The sequence below is a fragment of the Rhinoderma darwinii genome, chromosome 4 (genome assembly GCF_050947455.1).
Source record: "Rhinoderma darwinii isolate aRhiDar2 chromosome 4, aRhiDar2.hap1, whole genome shotgun sequence".
Classification (NCBI taxonomy): domain Eukaryota; kingdom Metazoa; phylum Chordata; class Amphibia; order Anura; family Rhinodermatidae; genus Rhinoderma; species Rhinoderma darwinii.
In genome coordinates, this window is record NC_134690.1 from 289077067 (window position 1) to 289101135 (window position 24069).

The 24069-nt window shown below is 44.2% G+C and overlaps 1 protein-coding gene across 2 annotated transcripts in view; it reads left to right on the plus strand.

Moving 5' to 3' along the window:
• Positions 1-24069, plus strand: part of AIG1 (androgen induced 1) — a 458548-nt gene that overhangs the window by 122625 nt on the left and 311854 nt on the right. For both annotated transcript variants that reach the window (XM_075864339.1, XM_075864338.1), the window contains exon 2: positions 4158-4313. In XM_075864339.1, the coding sequence (XP_075720454.1) occupies positions 4158-4313 (156 nt within the window). The remainder of the gene's footprint in view (positions 1-4157; positions 4314-24069) is intronic.

Here is a 24069-nt window from a genome sequence, read left to right on the forward strand (position 1 = left end):
AAGGGCTTTATAGGAACCGAGAATTGTAGCCTCCAGCTCAGTGCAGGTATTGAAGAGTCTATGGGTAAACCACCACCAAACATAAACCAGTTGGCTGGCAAGGAAGTCAAGATATAGATTCAGGAGGGCCAGCCCACCCTGCTCAGTGGGTAGTTGTAGTATGCCTACAGCAATTTTAGGAGTACCCCCTGCCCAAAGAAAAGATCTAAGATCTTTTTCAATATGGGAGTACAGCAATAATGGTAGCCATACTGGAGAATTGTGAAAAAGGTACAAATATCTAGGTAGGGACTTCATTTTAAGCAAATTAATTCTGCCTGTAACTGTGAGGGGGAGGGGTTTCCATCTATTAAAGGGGTTGTCCAGGAATACATTTTATTTCAATTTTAACTTAATTAAACATATTTAATAACATTTCTAATATAGTGTCTACTTACCTGTGCCAGCGTTACCCTGTTCTGATCTGCAGTCACGTGACCGTACCCAGGGTAAATTCCGGCTGAGAAAGGCACGGCGCTTCATCAACTACATTTAAAGGCAGTGGGCCGGACGGATGTTTCATGAGCTCTTCAGAGCTCCACCTCCTCTGGTCCCGCCGCCTGTAGACCTAGTTGATGACGCACCGTGTCTTTACACAGCAGGAAGTGCAGGCTGAGCAAAGACACGGAGCGCCATCAATCATAGTACACGCCCCTTCCCCCTCCTGTCTCGTCGTCCACGCCTCCTCCTCGGAATCCCTCATCCCCGGCCACAGCGTTGCTAAAGCTGTGGCCGGGGATTACGCTCCAGGTGAAGTCCCTCACTTCACTGTCCATATATGGACAGTGAAGTGATGGACTTCTGGAGCCATCTCCTACAGGAAGTGGGGTGACTATGTACAAGGGGGCTGTGTGGCATTACCTACAAGAGGGCTGTATGGCATTACCTACAGGGGGGCCGTGTGGCATTACCTACAGGAGGGCGTGTTGCATTACCTACAGGGGGGCCGTGTGTTATTACCTACAGGGGGGCCGTTTGGCATACCTACAGGGGGGCCGTGTGGCATTACCTATAGGGGGGTCATGTGGCACTACCTACAGGGGGGTCGTGTGGCATTACCTACAGGGGGCCATGTGGCATTACCTACAGAGGGGCTGTGTGACATTGCTTACAGAGCGGCTGTGTGGCATTACCTACAGGGCGGCTGTGTGGCATTACCTACAGGGGGGCTGTCTGGCATTGCTTACAGGGGGGCTGTGTGGCATAACCTACAGGGGGGCTGTGTGGCATTGCTTACAGGGGGGCTGTGTGGCATTGCTTCACTGTAAGACCCTGTAAGACCCTGTAAGTCACTGTAAGAAAATTCTGCCTCAAAATTCCGTCTGGAGTTTTGAGGCAGATTTTGATCTGCCTGCACACCGTTTGCCACGGTTTTCACTGTTTTTTGCCCGCGGCCAAAAACGCAGCGAAAAATGCTTTTTCTGCTTCCCATTGATGTCAATGGGAGGTCAGAGGAGTAAACGCCCGAAAATAGGGCATGTTGCTTCTTTTTCCCGTGAGCCGGTTTTACCGCTGGCTGGAAAAAATGCCTCTGCCTCCCATTGAAATCAAAGGGAGGCATATTCGCCATTTTTTGACGCAGAAACCACGTCGGAAAACGCGCCAAAAAATGTCCGAAAACGCGTCCTATTGATTTCAATGGGAGGCAGAGGCGTTTTTTTCCCTGTGGGCAGTAACACCAGTTCGCGGGGAAAAAGAAGCGACATGCCCCATCTTTGGGCATTTACATCTCTGACTTCCCATTGACATCAATGGGAGGCAGAGAAAGCGTTTTTCACTGCGTTTTTGCCTGCGGCGCTCAATGGCCGCGGACAAAAAAACGCGGCACGCGGCGTGCAGGCTGGTCAAAATCTGCCTCAAAATTCAAGACAGAACTTTGAGGCAGAACAAGGCCTAATACAGGATCTCTTGGAACAGATCCAGCAGCAGGTGAGGGAAATGTGCTGACTGGATTGTGTGTACCAAGATGTCTGACATAGGTGGAGTGGGCAGACTTACATTTATCAGGCTGTGAAAGGGGTGGGGGAGGGAGATGGGTACCTGTACTTACCTCAGGGATAGATGGGGGCACAAAGGATAATGATGATTATTAGTGTGTAAGACAGTGTGCAGGGAGGGAGCTGCTTGGAATTAGAGCAGGGAAGGACATGTGAACATAGAGGGGCGTGGCAGTATACAAATAGCTTAGATGCTTTGGAGGAAGGGGGAGGGGATGCAAGCTGTCTCCTCAGATGCAGCAGGGGATCATGGGTATGGTGGGTTACAAGACATGAAACAGACAGCAAGGGATGTAAACAGACAGCAAGGGATGTAAACCCCCAGAAAGAGCAGCAGTGACGATGGAGATCAAACAGAAACTGGTTAGAAGTTTAATAGGGGGTATTAGGGAAGGCAAACCAAGGCTGGGGGACACTTTTTGGAAAAAAATGTTTTCCTGGACAACCCCTTTAAAGTCCATCTTGAGACACTGTATCAAAGAAGTGATATTACCAGGTATAAAACTACAGATATCGGAGCTAATCACTATGACTAGATTGGTAATTTTGTCCGCCCATTGCAGTGGGAAAATAAGTGCAACTTCCCTAGCTGCATCGTCTATCTCCATTACTAAAGATTTGGACCAATTTACATGTAGTCCAGAGAAGGACGTAAATAAATCAAACAGAGATAGCATGGCCTGTAGAGATGGAATTGGATCGTTGAGGAATAGTAGCGTATGGAGTAGAGAGAGAGACTCGTCTCAAAACCTTTTGAATGAGGAGCGGCTCTTATAGCTAGCGCAAGTGACTCAATAGCTAATGCAAAAAGGGAAGGGGATAGTAGGCAAACTTGCCTAGTCCCTCGGGCTAGTGTGAATTAGGGGGAGATGTAACAATTGATTTTAATACTTGCTTTATGTTGGGACCATAATAACTTCACGCATTGAATAAATCTAGGTTCAAATTTGCCTAGTACAGACCAAATATAAGACCACTCTACAGAGTCAAATGCTTATTCAATGTCTAAATAGGCAGAAACTCTGGAGCTACCCTACCCTACAGTAGACGATATGTTAGTGTATAGCCTTCGAAGGTTAACATCTGTGGCCTTCTCTGGCATGAAATTAGATTGGTCCTGATGAATAAAATGAGAAATTATTTTTTGGAGACGCATCACCAAAATTTTGCCTTATATTTTTATATCACAGTTAAGGAGTGAAAGGTCGATATGAGCCACATTCTTTAGGATCTTTACAGGGCTTGGGGATAATGGTTATAAGAGCCTCTCTCATAGAAGGGGGGCAGTATTCTAATCGAAGGATTGAAAAAGATGAGGGCAATCAGTTCAACATGCAATTTATACCACTCTATTGGGGGGCTATCCAGACCCGGGGTTTTCCTGTTCGGAAAGGAGCTAATAGCCTCTGTAATGTCCTCTGAAGTCAGATCAGCATCCAGAAAATTAACATCCTCTCTATCCATGGTGGGGAACATAATAGTGTCTAAGTATTCCTCTAGATCAGGCGGATTATTTTGAACCTTAGAGGAGTATAGATCAGAGTTAAATTTAGCAAAGACATCAATGATGGCCAAGGGGTCACTAACAAGCGAGCAGTGATTTCCAAAATGGGGTTCGGGTGGTGTCCTCTCCAGTCAAGAAAACCATCAAAAGACCGTTCTTATCTCCCTTCTCAATAACCCTCTGCTGGGAATATAACATTTTCTTCCTGGTGAGCTCAGTTAATAAGAGGTTATAATCACGTTGCTTTGCTGAGTAAAGTAAAGGCCGAGGAGTCCCTAATCCTAAAATGTTCCTCCTCTGCCAAAGGTAATTCAACCTCCAATACTGTACGTTGTTTAGCTAGTTCCTTTCTATGCGAGGAGATTGCTCGTATAACCAACCCCTAATATATACTTTGAAGGCATCCCATACCAGATTGCTATCTGTCGAACCTGAATTAGTGTTCCAGAAACCTGTAATTTCTTTTTCTAAGGAGGTTGCCATCTTATAGCACTGTTCTAGACTGTTATAATGTCTGTTATAATAGTATGTATGTATTCTGAGTGTTTCTTCATAGCCATCTCGACACATTCAAAAATACTTTACTTTATTGACTGTACCACTGACATCTTTTATAGGTTATCCAAGCGGTTTTCTTTGGCATTTGTGTTCTGTCTGACCTTTCCTGTCTGCTAACAAAAGGAAGTGACAACCAGGAACAAGAGCGGCAGCTGAAAAAGCTAATCTCCCTCCGTGACTGGATGATGGCTATCTTAGCATTCCCTGTAGGAGTTGTAAGTATGGTTTACGGGTTAAATGAATGTTATATAAGGATTACCAATTTTTTGTAGATCTAAATTTAACTTTTAATGTGCATGGCAGGTTTTATTTATTTCTAAACTCTTTTTATTCAAAAAGATAGTACAGAAACTTTACAACGTGCTGAACGTGATGAAAATACAGTTGTCAAATGGAAAGACAATTAATATACAAATTGTACACTTATGGCATTTTACGGTCAGGGAGGAGCACGTGAGCGGAATTGAGGTTCACAGTGCTGATTTCTGCTGAAATCTATCGCTTGTGGAAGTCACGCTTCCAGGCCACCTTGGAACAATAACGAAACAATAACGGCAGTAAATAGATTACCCTCTTTCACGCAGCACCGCAGCATCTACAGCTAATTACTTACCATTTGTGAGCCGATGCCATTGTACAGGAGTCGGAGTGCGTGGGAATGCCATGGCTACGGTCTGGCCGGAGTTGGTTGTTCAGGACGGGAAGCTGAGTGCACATGTTTTGCCGGTGTATAGAGGACAAGCAAGGTGGCGAGTCAGAGAAGTGCAAGTCGATAGTAAAGGCAACACCAAGAAAAAAAAAAGGGAAAAGAGCGCAGAAGCGCTGAAGTGCATGTGGATACTCCCATACTGAGGGCTGCACGGAGTAGCAGACTGCTGGGAGCAGTGGTACCACATCAAAGAAAGGAAAGGTGGGAGGGCTCCTGTGGAATAGGAGTTGAGCTCGTTCTCTGGTATTTTGATAAGCCAACTAAGCTTCAAATTATAACCCAAAAAAAGGACAGTTGCTGGTGTGGTGAAATCATGTTATTTGTCTTTCTCTCCTCCTCTCTCCCTCATCTGTCTACCTTTTGTTCATTTTGATATTTGAGTGCATATCGGCAAATGTTTTGTGAAACAGTTGTGTGGACTGATAAAAAGTAAATGGCAGTACCACAGCTGGAGCTTTGAGGTAAGATCTGAGGTCGTCGTATATGTATTCCCCTGAATAAGGAATTAGAGGAATTTTTTCTTAAAATACCCTGCTGAAATGTTGGTCATAATGACAAGAAAAAAATAAGGATGAGGAAAAGACATTACCTTAATCATTTTTTAGCTGCAAGTGCAGGGTCCCGTGAAATCACAGGCAATGTGAAAACAGATAAAGGTGTACATTCACTGGGTGCCTCATCACAAGTAAAAAGGGTGAGTTTTGGAGTGGGAGGATCTCTAAAATCGAATTCATAAAAAGGCCCAAAAATGGTGGCTGTAAAAGATCAGGATGGGGGCACCGGAGTTGGAGATAAAAAGATGGAGCCAAAAATAAAAAGATATTGCAGTAGGAGTGAATATGACTCCTATAACTGCCTTAGGAAAAATGCTGAATGATATGGAGGAGGGAGTATTAGTTGGTGCGGTTAAAACCAGCGAAACTGATACCCCACAAATATTGGTCTTTGAATGATGTGTTCTCGGTGAATAACTGTAGAGATATGCTGAGCACTCTTACAAGGGATGTGGGAAACATTTGTGTTGAATTAAATTTACTCAGGGATGATGCGAAAATATATATAGAGAAACGAATGGCTGCTGAATAAAGATTAAATACAGTAGACGACTCTGTCAACATGAATCAAAAGGAACTGAAGGAAGTGATATCTAACTGTCAGTACCTGCGTAGTAAAGCAAATGACCTTGAGGATAGGTCAAGAAGACATAATTTGAGGTGCTTTTGTTTTCTGGAGAATGTGGAGGGGAAGGACTGTTCAAGCTTTTTTCAAATATGGCTGTTAACTAATATGGACTGGACCGTATCATATCGGGAGCCAATCCAAGGGCCATACTGGTCAAATTTCTCAGCGTGAAAGGAAGAGACACCGCCATGAAAAAGGCTAGGGAAATGGAGAATTTAGTTTGTGATGGAGTGAAAGTTATGTTGTATCCGGATTACTCGGCAGAAACTCAAAAACATTGCGATAAATTTTATGAGATTAAAAAGTTTCCAGCGAAATTAAGGGTGTTTCATAGAGAGGAGACATATTTCTTTCTCAATTCTAAAGATGCCAATGATTGGTTAGAAAAAGGGGGGATTTGATTTTAGGCGTTAGTAGGATCTGAGAATATGAGAAGTGTTGTATAGGAGAAATGACAATGGTTTGTTTATTGAAATGTTAGTGATGGTAATAGGAGGCAGAGGGGGGGGGGGCACAGAAGGCTAGGTTAGAGATTGGATGTCTGCTTGTTTGACATATCGATCTTGGGGGGTTCAGTCCAGAGGGGTGTTGTGTTTTTGTTTTGGGTGTTTTTTTGTTTTTTTCTCAGTTTAACCCCTTAATGACCGGGCCATTTTGCACGTTAATGACCAAGGATTATTTTTTGTTTTTTCATGGTCGCATTCCAAGAGTCGTAACTTTTTTTTTATTACGTCGACATAGCCGTATAAGGGCTTGTTTTTTGCGGGACGAGTTGTATTTTGTAATTGCACCATTTTTAGATGCTTACAATATATTGATTAACTTTTATTAACTTTATTTTAGGAGAGAATTGAAAATAAGCAGCTATTCCAGCATTAATTTTCACGTTATAAATTTATGCCCTTTACTATGCAGCATAAATAACATGTTACCTTTATTCTACGGGTCGGCACGATTACGAGGATACCAAATATGTAAAGGTTTTATATGTTTTCCTATGTTTGCACAATAAAAACCCTTTTAGAAAAAAATTACTTGTTTTTGCATCGCCACGTTCCAAGAGCCGTCATTTTTTTATTTTTCCGTCGATGTGACCGTATGTGGGCTTGATTTTTGCGGGCCAATGCGTAGTTTTCATTAGTACTATTTTGGGGTACATAGGACTTATAGATTAACTTTTATTTTATTTTTTATGGGGGGAATGGGAGAAAAGAGAGAATTTTGCCGTTGTTTTTTGCGGGTTTTTTGGACGCCGTACATCCGGCGGTTTCATTAATGAGTTCATTTTATTGGTCAAGTTGTTATGATCGCGGGGATACCATATATGTGTATGTGTTATTTGTTTTGACACTTTTACTGAATAAAACCACTTTTTGGGCAAAAAAAGTAGTTTTATTTGATTTTGACTGTAATTATTTTATTTTTTTTCAACAAACTTTATTTAACTGATTGACATTTTTTTTTTAAGTCCCACCTGGGGACTTCACTATGCGATGTGCCGATCGCATATATAATGCTTTGGTATACTTAGTATACCAAAGCATTATTGCCTGTCAGTGTAAAACTGACAGGCAACCTGTTAGGTCATGCCTCCGGCATCGCCAAACAGGCAGTTGCGGAAGACAGACCTGGGGGTCTTTGTTAGACCCCCGGCTGTCATGGAAACCCGACGGCGACCCGCGATTTGTTTGCGGGGGCGCCGATCGGGTGACAAAGGGAGCTCCCTTCCTCTGTCAAACACATTAGATGCCGCTGTCACTATTGACAGCGGCATTTAATGGGTTAAACTGCCGGAATCGGAGCGCGCTTCGATTCCGGCAGTTGCAGCAGGAGCCAGGCTGTGTATAACAGCCGTGCTCCTGCCGCTGATCGCGTGGGTACACTGGCAGTACCCGCGCCATCACAGGACGGATATATCCGTCCTCCTGCGCGAACTAGCAGCTGCTGAGGACGGATATATCCGTCCTTCGGCGTTAAGGAGTTAAATGATCAAAACTAGATTGGTGACATGGAAGATCTGTGGAATAGGGGATATAATTAAGAGTTTGGCTGCATTTTATTTGTTAAAGTGACACCTACTTGCATTAATCTGTGTACAAGAAACTCACCTCACAAAAGGAGATTTAGAATGGGTTAATAAAAAATGGGTTGGAACGGCATTTCACTCCACACATTCAGCATATTCAAGGGGTGTTAGCGTGCTCGCTCACTATAGTATAAAATGTAGTGTGAAAGATCATAAAATTGACTGTAACGTCTATGGCCGCGGTCTTTCGTTCTAACTTACCCCTTGATGACCGCGGCCATGGACGTCCTGCTGCTGTGTTGCGTCCCCCCCTGTGAGGCACCGGCACTCATTTCCGGGTATCGAGCCTGTCTCCCAGAGGGATTTTCAGGTGCGCGTGCTGGCCCTTTAAGAGCGGGCACGAGCGCGCGCACCTGAAAATCATCATCATCAACTCATGAACTCCTGGACTATGAGAGGGTCACCGACTTTCTTATCCTCGCCTGAGCGTTGTTGTTGTTGTTGTTTCCCTTAGTCTGTCTTGCAAATGGTCTCCTAAGTGTCTTCCAGCCTCCCAGTGTTTCCCGTTCCTGTATCCTGTTTCCCGTGCTATGTGTACCATCCTGGTCTAGTGCCGTGCTGACCTGTTGTCGTGTTGTGCTGCATCTCCACGCCTGTTCTACTACTCTACGCCTGACGTCTACCTGCCGCCTTGTCCCAGCCAAGCCTGCCTTGCTACAGTCTACACTGCCTCAGGTACCCTTTTCTGGACTATAGACTCTGTACCATACCTGTTTGGCCAGCTGCCACCCCGCTACGCGGTACATCCCAGTGCATCCACACCCCACCTTGTGACAGCACGCTCTGGCCATGGACCCCGCTGGCCAATATAAGGGCATATCACCTTCCCAAGCCATGCAGTCGGACCTGCAGAATCTCCGAACAAGACAGGATCAACTTCTTGTAGCAGTGGACTCCATGGTGCAGCAGCTAGGGGCGCTAACTGCTTCCATTTCCTCTATACAAGTTCCTCCGACCGACCCTCCTGCTATTTCTCCTGTCGGTTCCGGTTCGGATTCCCGGTTATCGCTGCCATTACCTTCTCGATTCCATGGAGATGCAAGTACGTGCAGGGGATTTCTGAACTAGTGCTTTATCCATCTTTCCCTGCACGCCCGAGCATTGCTGTCGGACGAAACCAAGATCATCTGGCCAGGCCCTGGCATGGGCGAACCCAATCTGGGAACGACAGGGACCCGAGACTCGAGACTTCCATGGGTTCGTGCGGTTGTTCCGTACTGTTTTTGAGGAGCCAGGACGGGTTTCGTCGGCAGCCACAGCTATCTTCAACCTTCGCCAAGAGGACTCCTCCGTGGGCGAATACACCATCCAGTTCCGGACCCTGGCAGGAGAGCTGTCCTGGAACAATGAGGCCTTGGTGGCATCCTTCTGGCATGGCCTGTCGCCCAGTATCAAGGACGAACTTGCTGCCCGAGACCTACCACCTGCCATGGACGACCTGATTTTGCTAGCTACTCGGGTAGATATAAGGCTCAGGGAGAGGTCTCATGAGATGCTACAGGAGAGACGGCTTCTTATATTGGCGCCCAACTTTCAACAACCCATCTTGCCTTCATCTACTGCAACGCCTGAGGTGCCGATGCAGGTGGATCGCCTAAAATTGTCTTTACAAGGGAAGCTGCGCAGGCGCACCTCTGGTCTCTTTCTGTATTGCGGCCCCGCTGGCCATGTGGTGCGTCTGTGTCCACAGAAACCAAAAAACCCCAACGCCTAGGTTTGGTTGGAGAGACAACCCTGGGCGCTCCTGCATTTAATCGTGAACTCTCTTTTAAACTGTTTATTGCCGTGCCATCGTCACTGGCGAGAGTCTCCATCCGGTTTCGACCTACCTGGACTCTGGCTGCTGGGTTTTCCTTGGCTCCGTTTGCACGCCCCAGTCCTGGATTGGAACTCCGGAGAGGTTCTCCAGTGGGGTCCCAGGTGTCTCGACCGCTTTCTGGGTCATATCCATCCAGCGCAGCCTTCTCCGCATCAGTCATTGGCAGGGTTGCCTCCGTGTTTCTCTCAGGGCTTGCTCTCATCAGTTTGCTGATGTCTTCGACAAGAAGGAAGCAGAGATCTTGCCGCCTCATCGTGCCTATGATTGTCCGATCGACATGGTTCCTGATTCATCCCCACCTCGCAGTAGAGTATACCCTCTCTCCCTACCAGAGACTCAGTCTATGTCGACCTATATTAAGGAGAATCTGGAGAGGGGCTTCATTCGTAAATCCTCATCCCCGGCCGGAGCCGGGTTCTTCTTTGTCAAGAAGAAGGATGGATCCCTCCGTCCGTGCATTGACTACCGAGGCCTCAATCGGATCACGGTGAAGAACAGGTACCCTTTGCCTTTCATTTCAGAACTGTACGATCGCATACGGGGGCAATTTTTTTTTCTAAACTAGACTTGTGGGGGGCCTACAACCTGATTCGGATTCGTCAGGGTGACGAGTGGAAAACCGCATTTAATACTCGTAACGGGCACTATGAATACCTAGTCCTGCCCTTCGGCCTGTGTAACGCCCCCGCAGTGTTTCAAGAATTTGTCAATGACATTTTTCGTGATCTCCTCTATATCTGTGTTGTGGTGTATCTTGATGACATTTTGATTTTTTCCCCAGATCCAGTAACTTATCAGAGTCATGTCCGCCAGGTGTTGCTTCATTTAAGGGAGAATCATCCTTACGCCAAGCTGGAGAAGTGCATGTTTGAAAAAAGTATATTCCCTTCCTGGGCTACATCATCTCCGATCAGGGCCTCAAAATGGACCCTGAGAAGGTCAAGGCTGTCCTGGAGTGGCCACGCCCCCAAGGCTTAAGGGCCATACAATGATTCTTGGGATTCGCCAACTTCTACCGGCTGTTCATCCCCAACTTCTCGTCATTGACAGCCCCCATCTCTTCCCTCACAAAGAAGGGTATGAATGACAAAATTTGGACTCCGGAGGCTGAAGCTGCATTTGAGACCCTGAAATAGCCTTCACATCAGCCTCTATACTTCACCACCCTGATGTGTCCCTACAGTTTTCTTTAGAGGTGGACGCTTCCTCTGTTGGTGCAGGTACACTGTTGTTCCAGAGAGGTTCTAAAGGCAAAACTGTGGTATGTGGCTAATATTCCAAACTGTTTTCTTCCGCAGAGAGCAACTACTCGATTGGGGATCGGGAGTTACTGGCCATCAAGCTGGGCCTGCAGGAGTGGAGACACCTATTGGAAGGTGCAGTCCACCCTATTCTGGTCTTCACAGATCACAAGAATCTGACTTATTTACAGACGGCTCAACGGTTGAATCCTCGTAAAGCCAGGTGGTCATTATGCTTTGCTGGATTCCGGTTCGAACTCCACTACCGACCTGCCTACAAGAATGTGAGGGCCGATGCCTTGTCTAGGTCATTCGAAACAGAGGACACTGTGGAGTCTCCACAGAATATTATTGATCCTTCTTTCATCTTCTCTGTGAACCCTCTGCAGGTTAGAGACATTCCTCTAGGAAGAACTTTTGTACGTATGGCAGACAGAGGAAGAATCCTTCGCTGGGGTCACAGCTCCAAGCTGGCAGGTCACGCGGGGACTTGTAAGACCCAAGACCTAATTGCCCGTCAGTTCTGGTGGCCCACGCTGCCCAAAGACGTCAGAGACTTCGTCTCCTCATGCACGATATGCGCAGCTAATAAAGTTGCCCACTCCAGACTAGCTGGTCTTCTTTAACCACTGCCTGTGCCCGATGTTCCCTGGCAGCATGTTGCAATGGACTTTGTCACGGATCTCCCTCTCTCTGCGGGTTGCAGTATGATCTGGGTGGTGGTGGATCGATTCTCTAAAATGGCTCATTTTGTTCCCCTGACTGGCCTGCCTTCTGCTACTCGACTGGCTGACCTCTTTATACAACACATCTTCCGTCTGCACGGCTTTCCCCTGCATATTGTTTCGGATCGAGAGGTCCAGTTCACTTCAATGTTTTGGAGAGCACTCTGCGGTCTCCTTGGTGTAAAGTTGGACTTCTCTTCGGCCTATCATCCCCAGTCCAATGGGCAAGTCGAGAGGATTAATCAAATTATGGAAAACTATCTGCGGCACTTTGTTTCCAGACGACATGATGACTGGGTGCAGCTGCTCCCATGGGCGGAGTTCTCCTATAATAACCATACCAGTGAGTCCACCACCTCCAGTCCATTCTTCATAGTCTACAGCCAACATCCTCGAATACCTATTCCTGTCTCTACTATGTCCCAGGTGCCTGCAGCTGACTTGACCTTCAGGGACTTTCTGCAAATATGGCAACAGACCCGATCTTCTATTCTGCTGGCGATGGATCGCATGAAGAGAAAAGCAGATACTAGAAGACAGGATCCTCCCCAGTTTCTTCCAGGTACGAGAGTCTGGTTGTCCTCATAGAATCTCTGGCTGAGTGTGCCGTCCTGCAAATTTGCTCCCAGGTTCCTCGGACCCTTCGAGATCCTGCTACAAATTAACCCGGTGTCGTACAAGCTGCAGCGGCCTCCTACACTCAAGATCCCTAACTCCTTCCATGTCTCCTTGCTGAAGCCCGTGGTCCTGAACCGCTACTCTAGGACTCCCAGTTCCGCAGTGGCTCCTTGCAGTTCATCCGGGACTTTCGAGGTAAGGGAGATTCTAGCCACCAAGAAGGTGGGAGGAAGGACGTTTTATTTGGTGGATTGGAGGGGATTCGGCCCAGAAGAGAGGTCTTGGGAGCCAGGGGAGAACATCGATGCTCCTGTCCTCATAAGGAAGTTTCTCTCCTGTTTTGGTCCCAAGAAGAGGGGGCGTAAGAGGGGGATACTGTAACGTCTGTGGCCGCGGTCTGTCATCTAACTTACCCCTTGATTACCGCGGCCATTGACATCCTGCTGCTGTGCTGCGTCGTCCTCCTGTGAGGCGCTGGCACTCACTTCCGGGTATAGAGCCTGTCTCCCGGAGGGTGCTCGTGCCCGCTCTTAAAGGGCCAGCGCCCGCACCTGAAAATCATCATCATCAACTCATGAACTCCTTGACTATAAGAGGGTCACCACCCTTCTTATCCTCGCCTGAGCGTTGTTGTTTCGCTAAGTCTGTTCCCCTAAGTCTCTTCCAGCCTCCCAGTGTTTCCCGTTCCTGTAACCTGTTTCCTGTTCTATCTGTACCATCCTGGTCTACTGCCATGCTGAGCTGTTGTCGCGATGTGCTGCATCTCCACGCCTGATGTCTACCGGCCGCCTGGTCCCTGCCGAGCCTGCCTTGCTACTGTCTACACTGCCTCAGGTACCCTTTTCTGGACTATAGACTCTGTACCATGCCTGTTTGGCCAGCTGCCATCCCGCTATGTGGTACGGCCCATTGGGTCCACACCCCGCCTCGTGACATTGACACACTGGGAAGGTTATGGGAAAATAAATGATTGCATGTGTATTATAGTGGGTGTATATATTTAACCCCCATTTTCACTGGAGATATAGCTATTATTGCACGAATTTACTATGGGATTTCCCAAATGGATAGGTTTAGAACAGAAGGGGAGAACAATAAGGTAGGGGTTACACAAATGGCTAAGTTCGCTAAGGAAGTAGAGTGGCACAATATATGGAGGTGTAGCGTTCCAAACAAAAAAGCGTATTCATGCTACTCTTTACATAGTTTCATAGGTTGAAAAAAGACACCGGTCCACAAATTCAACTTTCCTCAACTATATGTCATTCATTGCTTGATTAATTAATTATAACCCTCAATTCCATTTGTCAGTAAATAATCATCTAGCCTTTTTTTAAATGCTAACATAGTATCTGCCATTACTACTTCTTGGGGTAGGGCATTTCATAGTTTGACTACTCTAACTGTAAAGAACCCTTTCTAGTCTGAAATTTCTTTCTTCCACACGCAATGAATGTCCCGTGGTCCTTTGTAGAGTGCTTGGAAAGAACAGATTATGTGTTAGTTCAATGTATTGGCCACACATATATTTATACATGTTAATGAGATCACCTCTAAGGCATTTTTCCAAGCTGAACAAAACCAATATTTCTAGACTTTCATTGTAAGCGACACCTGCCATCCTATTTAATAATTTAGTTGCCCACCTTTGAACCCTCTCCAGTTCTTCTATATCCTTTTTGCAATGTAGTGGCCAAAACGCAATTGCATATTCCAGATGTGGTATTACAAGGGATTAGTAGAGTGGTAATATTACATTTGAATAACAGGTTTTTATCTCTCTTTTTATACACCCTAAAAGCCTATTTGCTTTTGCAGCTGCTGCTTGACATTGAGTACTGGTGCTTAGCTTATTTGTAACGAGATTACCCAGGTCCTTCTCTTGTTCTGTTATCACCTACTTTATTCTAATTAATGTACTGTATAATCAGTAATACTTTTATTGTGTCCTAGGTGCATTACTTTACATTTATCGTCATTACATTTAATCTGCCATGTTTTTGCCCATGCTGCTAGCTTATCTAGATCTTTCTGTTATATTTTATAGTCAAGCTGAGTTTTAAGTATCCTACAAAGTTTTGTATCGTCAGAAAAAACTTAGACCTTGATATCAATCCCATCCACAAGGTTATTAATAAAAAGAATTGGGCCTAAGACCGATACCTGTGGTACCCCACTGCTGATTTCAGCCCATTTTGAGTAAGCACCATTTATAACGACTCTTTGTTTTCTGTCCCTTAACCAATTCTTTACCCATGTGCATACATGGTTCCCCAGTCCCTGCATCTGTAGCTTCAGAAAAAGACTGTTGTGTGGAACAGTATCAAATGCTTTTGCAAAATCCAAATATATCACTTCCGCCACATGACCTACATCAAGATTTGCACTTACCTCCTCATAGAAGCTGAGCATATTAGTTAGGACACAGCCTGTTTTTCATGAATCCATGCTGGTTATCATTTAGTAAAGTATTCTCCGCTATATAATGTTGCAGTTCATGTCTTAGAATACACTCAAATATTTTACATACCACAGATGTCAAACTTACTGGACGGTAGTTACTCGGTTCCACCTTTTTACCCTTCTTATTGGTACAAAATCAGCCGTCCTCCAATCCTGTGGCACTGATCCTGTTACAAGAGTGTCTAAGAAGATGAAATACAATGGTCTGTCCATTATTGAGCTCAGTTCCTTAGAATGCCATCTGGGCCAGGGGCTTTATCAATATTTAATTTGCTCAGACGTAGCTGTACTTCCTCCTGAGATAAGCAGGTAATATTGACATTTATTACTGTCCCCTGAATATCTTGCACTGGGAAAAGTATGTGTTTAATATCTCAGCCCCGCCTTTGTCCTCTACAATAATATTCCCATGTGTAACGTTCGTGGTCGCTGACCACGAACTCCTGCCATGCTGCCGACGCCTTTCCGGAGATGCCAGCCGTCCTGTTCTGCAGTGATCACTAGGGTGCGCTCGCGAGCTCAGTCAGCCTTAAAGAGGCTCTGTCACCAGATTTTGCAACCCCTATCTCCTATTGCAGCAGATTGGCGCTGCAATGGAGATAAGAGTAACGTTTTTTTTCTTAAAAAACGAGCATTTTTGGCCAAGTTATGACCATTCTTATATTTATGTAAATGAGGCTTTCTAAAGTACAACTGGGCGTGTATTGTGTTCGTTACATCGGGCGTTTTTACTTCTTTTACTAGCTGGGCGTTGTGTATAGAAGTATCATCCAGTTCTCTACACAACGCCCAGCTTCTGGCAGTGCAGACACACAGCGTGTTCTCGAGAGATCACGCTGTGACGTCACTCACTTCCTGCCCCAGGTCCTGCATCGTGTCGGACCATCGAGGACACATCGGCACCAGAGGCTACATTTGATTCTGCAGCAGCATCGGCGTTTGCAGGTAAGTCGACCGCCTCCACACCATTCTTCGTAGTCTACGGCCAACATCCACGTATTCATCTCCCTGTGTCTGCTTCATCCCAGGTGCCTGCAGCTGACTGCATTCTGGGACTTTTTACGCATCTGGCAGCAAACCGGTCCCCTAATCTGCAGGCAGTCGACGCATGAAGCGAAAGCCAGATACGAGAAGAAGAGAGCTGCCTCAGTTTCTTCCAGGTGCCAAGGTTTGGCTGTCCTCAGGAAATATCCGACTGAGGGTGCCATCATGCAAATTCGCTCACAGGTTCCTCGGGCGAGAAGAGACTCTCAATGCTCCTACCCTCATTAAGAAGATTCTCTCTCGTTCTTGTCCCAAGAAGAGGGGGCGTAAAAGGGGGGATAGTTTAATGTCCGTGGTCGCTGACCACGAACTCCTCCCATCCTGCCGACGCCTTTCTCTCCAGAGATGCCAGCACATGCGGCCATCCTGTTCCGCGGTGACCACTAGGGTGCACTCGCGAGCTCAGTCCAGCCTTAAAGAGCCAGAGCGCACACATGTGTGAGATTGAGCTGATTGCTCCCAAAGCACCCTGGACTATAAGAGGGGCCTACCTCTTCCTTCATTGCCTGAGCGTTGTTTGTACCTACCTGTGTCTGTCTTTGTAAATGGTCCCTTGAGTGTTTCCAGTTCCAGTGTTCCCGTTCCTGCTACCTGTATCCTGTTCTACCGTGTTCCTGTGCTGTACAGTGTTGGAGACGTGTTGTGTCACCTACTACACCCGCTGTGTTTCACCGCACCTGTTGTCTGCCTGCTGCTAGAGTTCCATCCGAGCCTAAACCATCGCTACTGTCTGAATTGCCACAGGTACCTTATCGGAACTATAGACATTGACTTTGTACCCTGTTTGGCCAGCTGCTATACCGCTACGGCGGTACGGCCCAGTTATTCCCACCTCCGTCATGACACCATGGTTATCTTTAAGAGGGCTAATATCCGACTTTTTCTTTTTGGCAATAATATATTTATAAGAAATGTTTGAATTCATTTTACTGCCGTTAGCGAATTGTTTTTCTGCAGATAACATTGCTGACTTAATTTCATTTTTACGTTTCCTATTGAGATCTTTGTATGTCTGAAATGCTTTTGCTATTTTTGTCCTATTATATTCAGTAATTCCCTATTCATCCATATTGACCTCCGTTTATTTCTAGACATTTTGTTACCGGAGGGTATAAACTTACTACATGATTCATGTACTAGGTCTTTAAAAACTCCCCATTTAGCTTCAGTATCCTTATTTACCATTACATGATGCCAGTCAACACGACTAAGTGCTTCCCTCAGTCGATTGAATTTTGCTTTCCTAAAATTCCAGGTTTATGTAGCTTTCCTTCGTACTGTTTTATTTAATATTATATTGAAACTTGCCATATTGTGGACACTATTGCCCAAGTACTCCAAGACCTCCACATTTGACATTTGTCTGGTCTGTTTGATAAGACCAGATCTAGCACATTATCCCCTCTAGTTGGTTTATCAACCAACTGAGCGAAACAATTGTCTTAAATTGTGTATAAAAACATACAGCTTTTAGCACATCCAGCGGCCTCTATGTCCCAATTAATGTCAGGATAGTTCAAATTCCCCATTATAAGGACCACATTATTTGCTGCCTTTTGTATTTGTTGCAGCATGTCATCCTCTGCCTGTACCGCTATGTTTAGTGGCTTAAAACAAACTTAGTAGTTTACTGTTATTAACCATTCCATAAATATTTACCCATAATGAATCCACACTGTCACAGTCTCCCCCAATTCTTTATTTAGCACTGGTCTTAGGCCCCATGCACACGACAGCAAAAAACCTCCGTTTTTGCGGACCGCAATTGCGGTCCGCAAAAACGGAGCCATTCACTTTCATTGAACACTGACACCTTTCCGTAGCACTACGGAAGGGTGTCAGTGCCGTGGAAATGTTCCGGGAATTATGGAACATGTCCGTTCTTTCGTATTTTGCGGGTCGTGCTCCCTTACTTTGTATGGGAGCACGGCCCGAAAATGCGGCTGTCAGTCAGCGGCCGGCCGTGCCCGCAATCGCGGGCCGTGATTGCGGGCACGGTCGTGTGCATGGGGCCTGAGGCTGTATTTTACAAACAGACAAACCCCTCCAACTTTTTTATCTTTTCTATTTCTTCTGAATTCAGTGTAGCCCTCCACGTTTGGTACACAGTCATGGCTCTCATCTAGCTAGGTTTCTGTTATTCCCATTACATCATAATCCATGTCGGCCATTAGAATCTCCAACTCGTCCATTTTACTTGCAAGACTTCTTGCACTCGCCAGCAGACATTTGATCTTACCGACACATTTATTATTCTTAGGTCCATATTTATTCCTATTCACCTCCTTACTCGGCTTGCTAACTCCAGACCCCACTAAATCCCCAGTATCCAACTCCCTATGTACACTATCTAACCCCGCTTGAGTATCCCTACTCTCCCTCCCCTTACTGTAAAACCCATGAATTGTTTTCTTGGATAGATATGACATAGGAAGATTATCAGATGCTAGTATTTGTGGATAGTATCTCAAATGAGAGTAGAAGCTTTTGTGATCATTCCCCAATTTAAATGGTAGGTTGGGTACAGCAACAGTTAGACACAGATTTAAAATTAAATCTGAACTGTTTCAAACAAGAGTAGATACTCATGGTAGAATTGCATCACAGATTAATGTTTTCTTTTCCAGTAATCTAGGGTCCACACCCTTCGCAGGGTATGGGAAACGTTCAAGTCTTTTTTTAGAGGGATTATGATCAAAGAGAGCACCAATAGAAGTTAGAGGTGTTAAATAGGAAAGTCATTCATGAAGAGCATAGGTATTTGGAGGACCCATCAATTGAAAATAAAAAGGTATGGCTGGCGCCACAGCAATTGTACGATATGGCATTAGAGCACAGCACCCAGTTAAATCTATCAGCCAGCAGGCAAACATATTTAGAGGAGGGAAGTAGGGCTGGTAATTATTTGGCCAATCTAATAACGAGTCAAAGGCTCAGGTCTACAGTATAATTAAAGATAAGAATGGGAGGCTACTATAAGATCCGGTGGAAGTGTTGGGTGAATCTGTTTAATTTTTATAAAGAACTCTATAGTTACATAGTTAGTACGGTTGAAAAATGACACATGTCCATCAAGTTCAACTAAGGGATAGGAAAGGGGAAGGGGAAAATTTCTACACATTGACACAGGAGCTGATATTTTTTAGTTCTAGGAAATTATCTAAGCCTTTTTTAAAGCCATCTACAGTTCCTGCTGTGACCAGCAGCTGCGGTAGGCTATTCCATAGATTCACAGTTCTCACAGAGAAGAAGGCTTGTCGCCTCTGCAGATTGAAACTTTTTTTCTTCAGACGGAGGGAGTGCCCCCTTGTTTTTTGAGGGGGTTTTACATGGAACAAGATTTCACCATATTTTTTGTATCTGCCATTCATATATTTATAGTTAATCATGTCCCACCTCAGTCGTCTCTTTTCAAGGCTAAATAGGTTTAATTATTTTAATCTTTCCTCATAACTTAGATTCTCCATGCCCCTTATTATTAGATTCGTTGCTCTTCTTTGTATTTTTTCCAACTCTAGGGCATCCTTTCTCTGAACTGGAGCCCAGAACTGAACTGCATATTCTAGATGAGGCCGCACTAATGTTTTGTAAAGTGGTAATATTATATCTCTGTCCCGCGAGTCCATGCCTCTTTTAATACATCACAATATCTTGCTGGCCTTTGACGCAGCTGATTGACATTGCATGCTGTTATTTAGTTTATGTTCTACAAGTGCACCCAGATCCTTAACAAGTGACTCTCCCAGTATAGCTCCCCTATGACATATGATGCATGCAGATTGTTTGTACCCAGATGCATAACTAAACATTTATCTACATTAAACCTCATTTGACAAGTGGATGCCCAAACACTTAGTGTGTCAAAATCAGCTTGCAATTTGCGAACATCTTCTATAGACTGAACAATAAAACATAGCTTGGTCTCATCTGCAAACATAGAAATAGTGCTATTAATCCCATCCTCTATATCATTAATAAATAAGTTGAATAAGACGTCTATGAGGGACAGTGTCAAATGCCTCTGTCTAGGCTTCTGCTCACCTCTTCATAAAAACAAATCAGGTTGGTCTGACAACTTCTGTCCTTAGTAAAACCGTGCTGGCTGTCACTTATAATACTATTTTTTTCACGTAATCCTGTATATAGTCCTTCAATAGCCCCTCAAACATTTTTCACCTTCCACAGCACAATAATTTATGGAAAAGACCTGAAGGGTGAAAATGCTCACTACACCACATAATAAATGCCTTGAGGGGTGCAGTTTCCAAAATGGGGTCACTTGTCAGGGGTTTATTTTATTATTTCACATCAGAGCCTCTGCAATTGTGTTAGTAATACTGTGTAAATCGCCAAATTAGGCCTCAATATCGCATGGTACTCTTTCACTCCTGAGCCTGGTCGAATGTCCAGGCAAAAGAGTAGGGCCACATGTAGGGTGTTTCTAAAACCGGGAAACACAGCATAATAATTAGAGAGCAGTCTTGTTATGGTGGCACCACATATTAGAATACCTATGGAAAAAATCCAATTTTCACTCTGCAACATCGAGTGCACACCAATTTCTGCCAAACACCTGCGGGGTTAACATGCTCACTACACCCCTAGGTGAAAATCTTCAGGGATGTTGTTTCCAAAATGGGGTCACTTCTGGGGGGATCCACTGTTTTGGTCCCACAGGGACTTTGCAAATGCGACATAGCGCCCAGAAACCAATCCAGCAAAATCTGTACTCCAAAAGCAAATGGCGCTCCTTCCCTACTGAGCCCTGCAGTGTGCCCAAACAGCAGTTTATGACCAAATATGGGGTATTGCCGTACTCGGGAGAAATTGCTTTTCAAGTGTTGGGGTTCTTTTTTTCCTTTATTTGTTGAGAAAATGAAATAATTTGAGCTAAAACTACGTCTTATTGAAGAAAAAGTTTTTTTTTTTTATTTCACTGCCAAATTAAAATAAAATCTATGAAACACCTGTGGGGTCAAAATGCTCACTACACCCCTAGATGAATTCTTCAAGGGGTGTAGTTTCATGAATGGAGTCACTTTTGGGGAGTTTCCACTGTACTGATACCTTAGGGGCATTGCAAACGCGACATGGTGCAGAGAAACCAATCCAGCAAAATCTGTACTCCAAAAGCCAAATGGCGCTCCTTCTCTTCTGATCCTTGCCATGTGCCCAAACAGCAGTTTATGACCACATACTGTTGGGGTTCTTTTTTTCCTTTATTTGTTGAGAAAATGAAAAATTGTTAGCTAAATCTACGTGTTATTGAAAAAAAAAAAAGGATTGGTTTTATCGTCACTGCCCAATTCTAATAAAATCTATGAAACCCCTGTGGGGTCAAAATCCTCACTACACCTCTAGATGGATTCTTCAAGAGGTGTAGTTTCCTAAATAGAGTCACTTTTGTGGTGTTTTCACTGTTTTGGTCCCTCAGGGGCTTTGCAAATGCGACATGGCCTCCGCAAACCATTCCTGCTAAATTTGAGGTCCAAAAGCCAAATGCCGCTCTTTCCCTTCTAAGCCCTGCCGTGTATCCAAAGAGCCGTTTGACCACATGTAGGGTATTGTTTCACTCGGGATAAATTGATTTAGAATGTTGTGGTGCTTTTTCTCCTTTAGTCCTTGTGGAAATAATCAAAAATTAGCTAAACCTACATTTTCTTTGAAAGAATGTCGATTTTAATTTTCGCGGCCTACTTCCAATATTTTCTGCAAAAAACCTGCGGGGTCAAAATGCTCACTAGATTATTTCTTCAAATGGTGTCGTTTTCAAAATGGGGTCACTTGTGGAGGGTTTCCTTTGTCTTGGCCCTTCGGGGGCTTTGCAAATGCGACATTTCCTTCGCACACCATTCCTGCTAAATTTGAGCTCCAAAAGCCAAATGGCGCCCCTTCCCTTCTATGCCTTCTGTGTGTCCAAAACAGCCGTTTATGACCGCATGTGGGGTCGTGTTTTATTCGGGAGAAATTGCTTTACAAATGTTGGGGTGCCTTTTCTCCTTTAGTCCTTTTGGAAATTAGAAAAAAAAATAGCTAAACCTACATTTTCTTTGAAAGAATGTAGATTTTAATTTTTACGGCCTACTTCCAATAATTTCTGCAATTCTAGTAAAATCTATGATTCAACTGTGGGGTCAAAATGCCCACTACATGCCTAGATGAATTCCTCAAGGGGTATAGTTTCCAAAATGGGGTCACTTCTGGAGGGTTTCCACTGTTTTGGTCCCACAGGGGTTTTGCAAATGCTACATAGCGAGCAGAAAACAATCCAGCAAAATCTGCACTCCAAAAGTGAAACGGCGCTCCTTCCCTTCTGAGCCCTGTCGTGTGAGAAATTGCTTTACAAATGTTGGGGTGCTTTTTCTCCTTTATTTATTTGAGAAAAGAAAAAAATTTGACCTGAAGCTACGTCAAATTGGAAAAAAATGAAATTTTTATTTTCACTGCCCAATTCAAATAAAATCTATGAAACACCTGTGGGGTCAAAATGCTAACTACACCCCTAGATTAATTCCTCAAGGGGTGTAGTATCCCAAATGGAGTCACTTTTGGGTAGTTTCCACCGTACTGGTACCTTAGGGGCTTTGCAAATGTGACATGGTGTCAAGAAACCAATCCAGCAAAACCTGCGCTCCAAAACCCAAATGGAGCTTCTTCCATTCTGAGCCCTGCCGTGTGCCCAAACAGCAGTATTGCCGTACTCGGAAGAAATTGCTTTACAAAAGTTGGGGTGCTTTTTCTCCTTTATTTATTTGAGAAAATGAACAATTTTGAGCTAAAGCTACATCTTATTGAAGAAAAAGGATTGTTTTTATTTTCACAGCCCAATTCCACTAAAATCTATGAAACAACTGTGGGGTCAAAATACTCACTACACACCTAGATGAATTCCTCCATGGGTGTAGTTTCCTAAATGGAGTCACTTTTTGGGCGTTTTCAATGTTTTGGTCCCACAGGGGCTTTGCAAATGCAATATGGCCTCCGCAAACCATCCCTGCTAAATTTGAGCTCCAAAAGCCAAAATGGCGCTCTTTCCCTTCAAAGCCCTGCTGTGTGTCCAAACAGCAGTTTATGACCACATGTGGGGTATTGTTTTACTCGGGAGAAATTGCTTTACAACTGTTGCAGTGCTTTTCCTCCTTTAGTCCTTGTGGAAATGAGAAAAAATTTGCTAAACCTACATTTTCTTTGAAAGAATGTAGGTTTTCATTTTCACGGCCTATTTCCAATAATTTCTGCAATAAACCTGTTGCTTCAAAATGCTCACTATACCCCTAGATTATATCCTTGAGCGGTCTAGTTTCCCAAATGGGGTCACTTATGGGGGATTTCCACTGTTTTGGCACCACAAGAGTCCTTCAAACCTGACATGGTGCCTAAAATATATTTTAATAAAAAGGAGGCCCAAAGTCCACTAGGTACTCCTTTGCTTCTGAGGCCTGTGCTTCAGTCCATAAGCACACTAGGGCCACATGTGGGATATTTCCTAAAACTGCAGAACCTGGGCAATAAATATTGAGTTGTGTTTCTCTGGTAAAACTTTCTGTGTTACAAAAAAAGTGGATTAAAAATTTATTTCTGCAAAAAAAAAAATGAAATTTGTAAGTTTCACCTCTATTTTGCTTTAATTCCTGTAAAACGCCTAAAGGGTTAAATTCTGTTTAAAATATTTTGAGGGGTGACGTTTTTAAGATGGGGTGACTTATTGGGGTTTCTAATATTTAAGGCCCTAAAAGCCACTTTACAACTGAACTGGTCCATGAAAAAATTGCCTTTTGAAATTATCTTGAAAATGTGAGAAATTGCTACTAAATTTCTAAGCACTGTAACGTCCTAGAAAAATAAAAGGATGTTTAAAAAACTATGCCAATCTAAAGTAGACATATGGGGGATGTTAATTAGTAACAATTTTGTGTGGTATAACTGCCTATCTTACAAGCAGATACATTTAAATTTAGAAAAAAAATAATTTTTGCAATTTTCTATTACATTTTGGTGTTTTTAGCAATTAAATACTAAATGTACCGAGCAAATTTTAACAGTATCATAAAGTCCAATGTGTCACGAGAAAACAATCTCAGAAT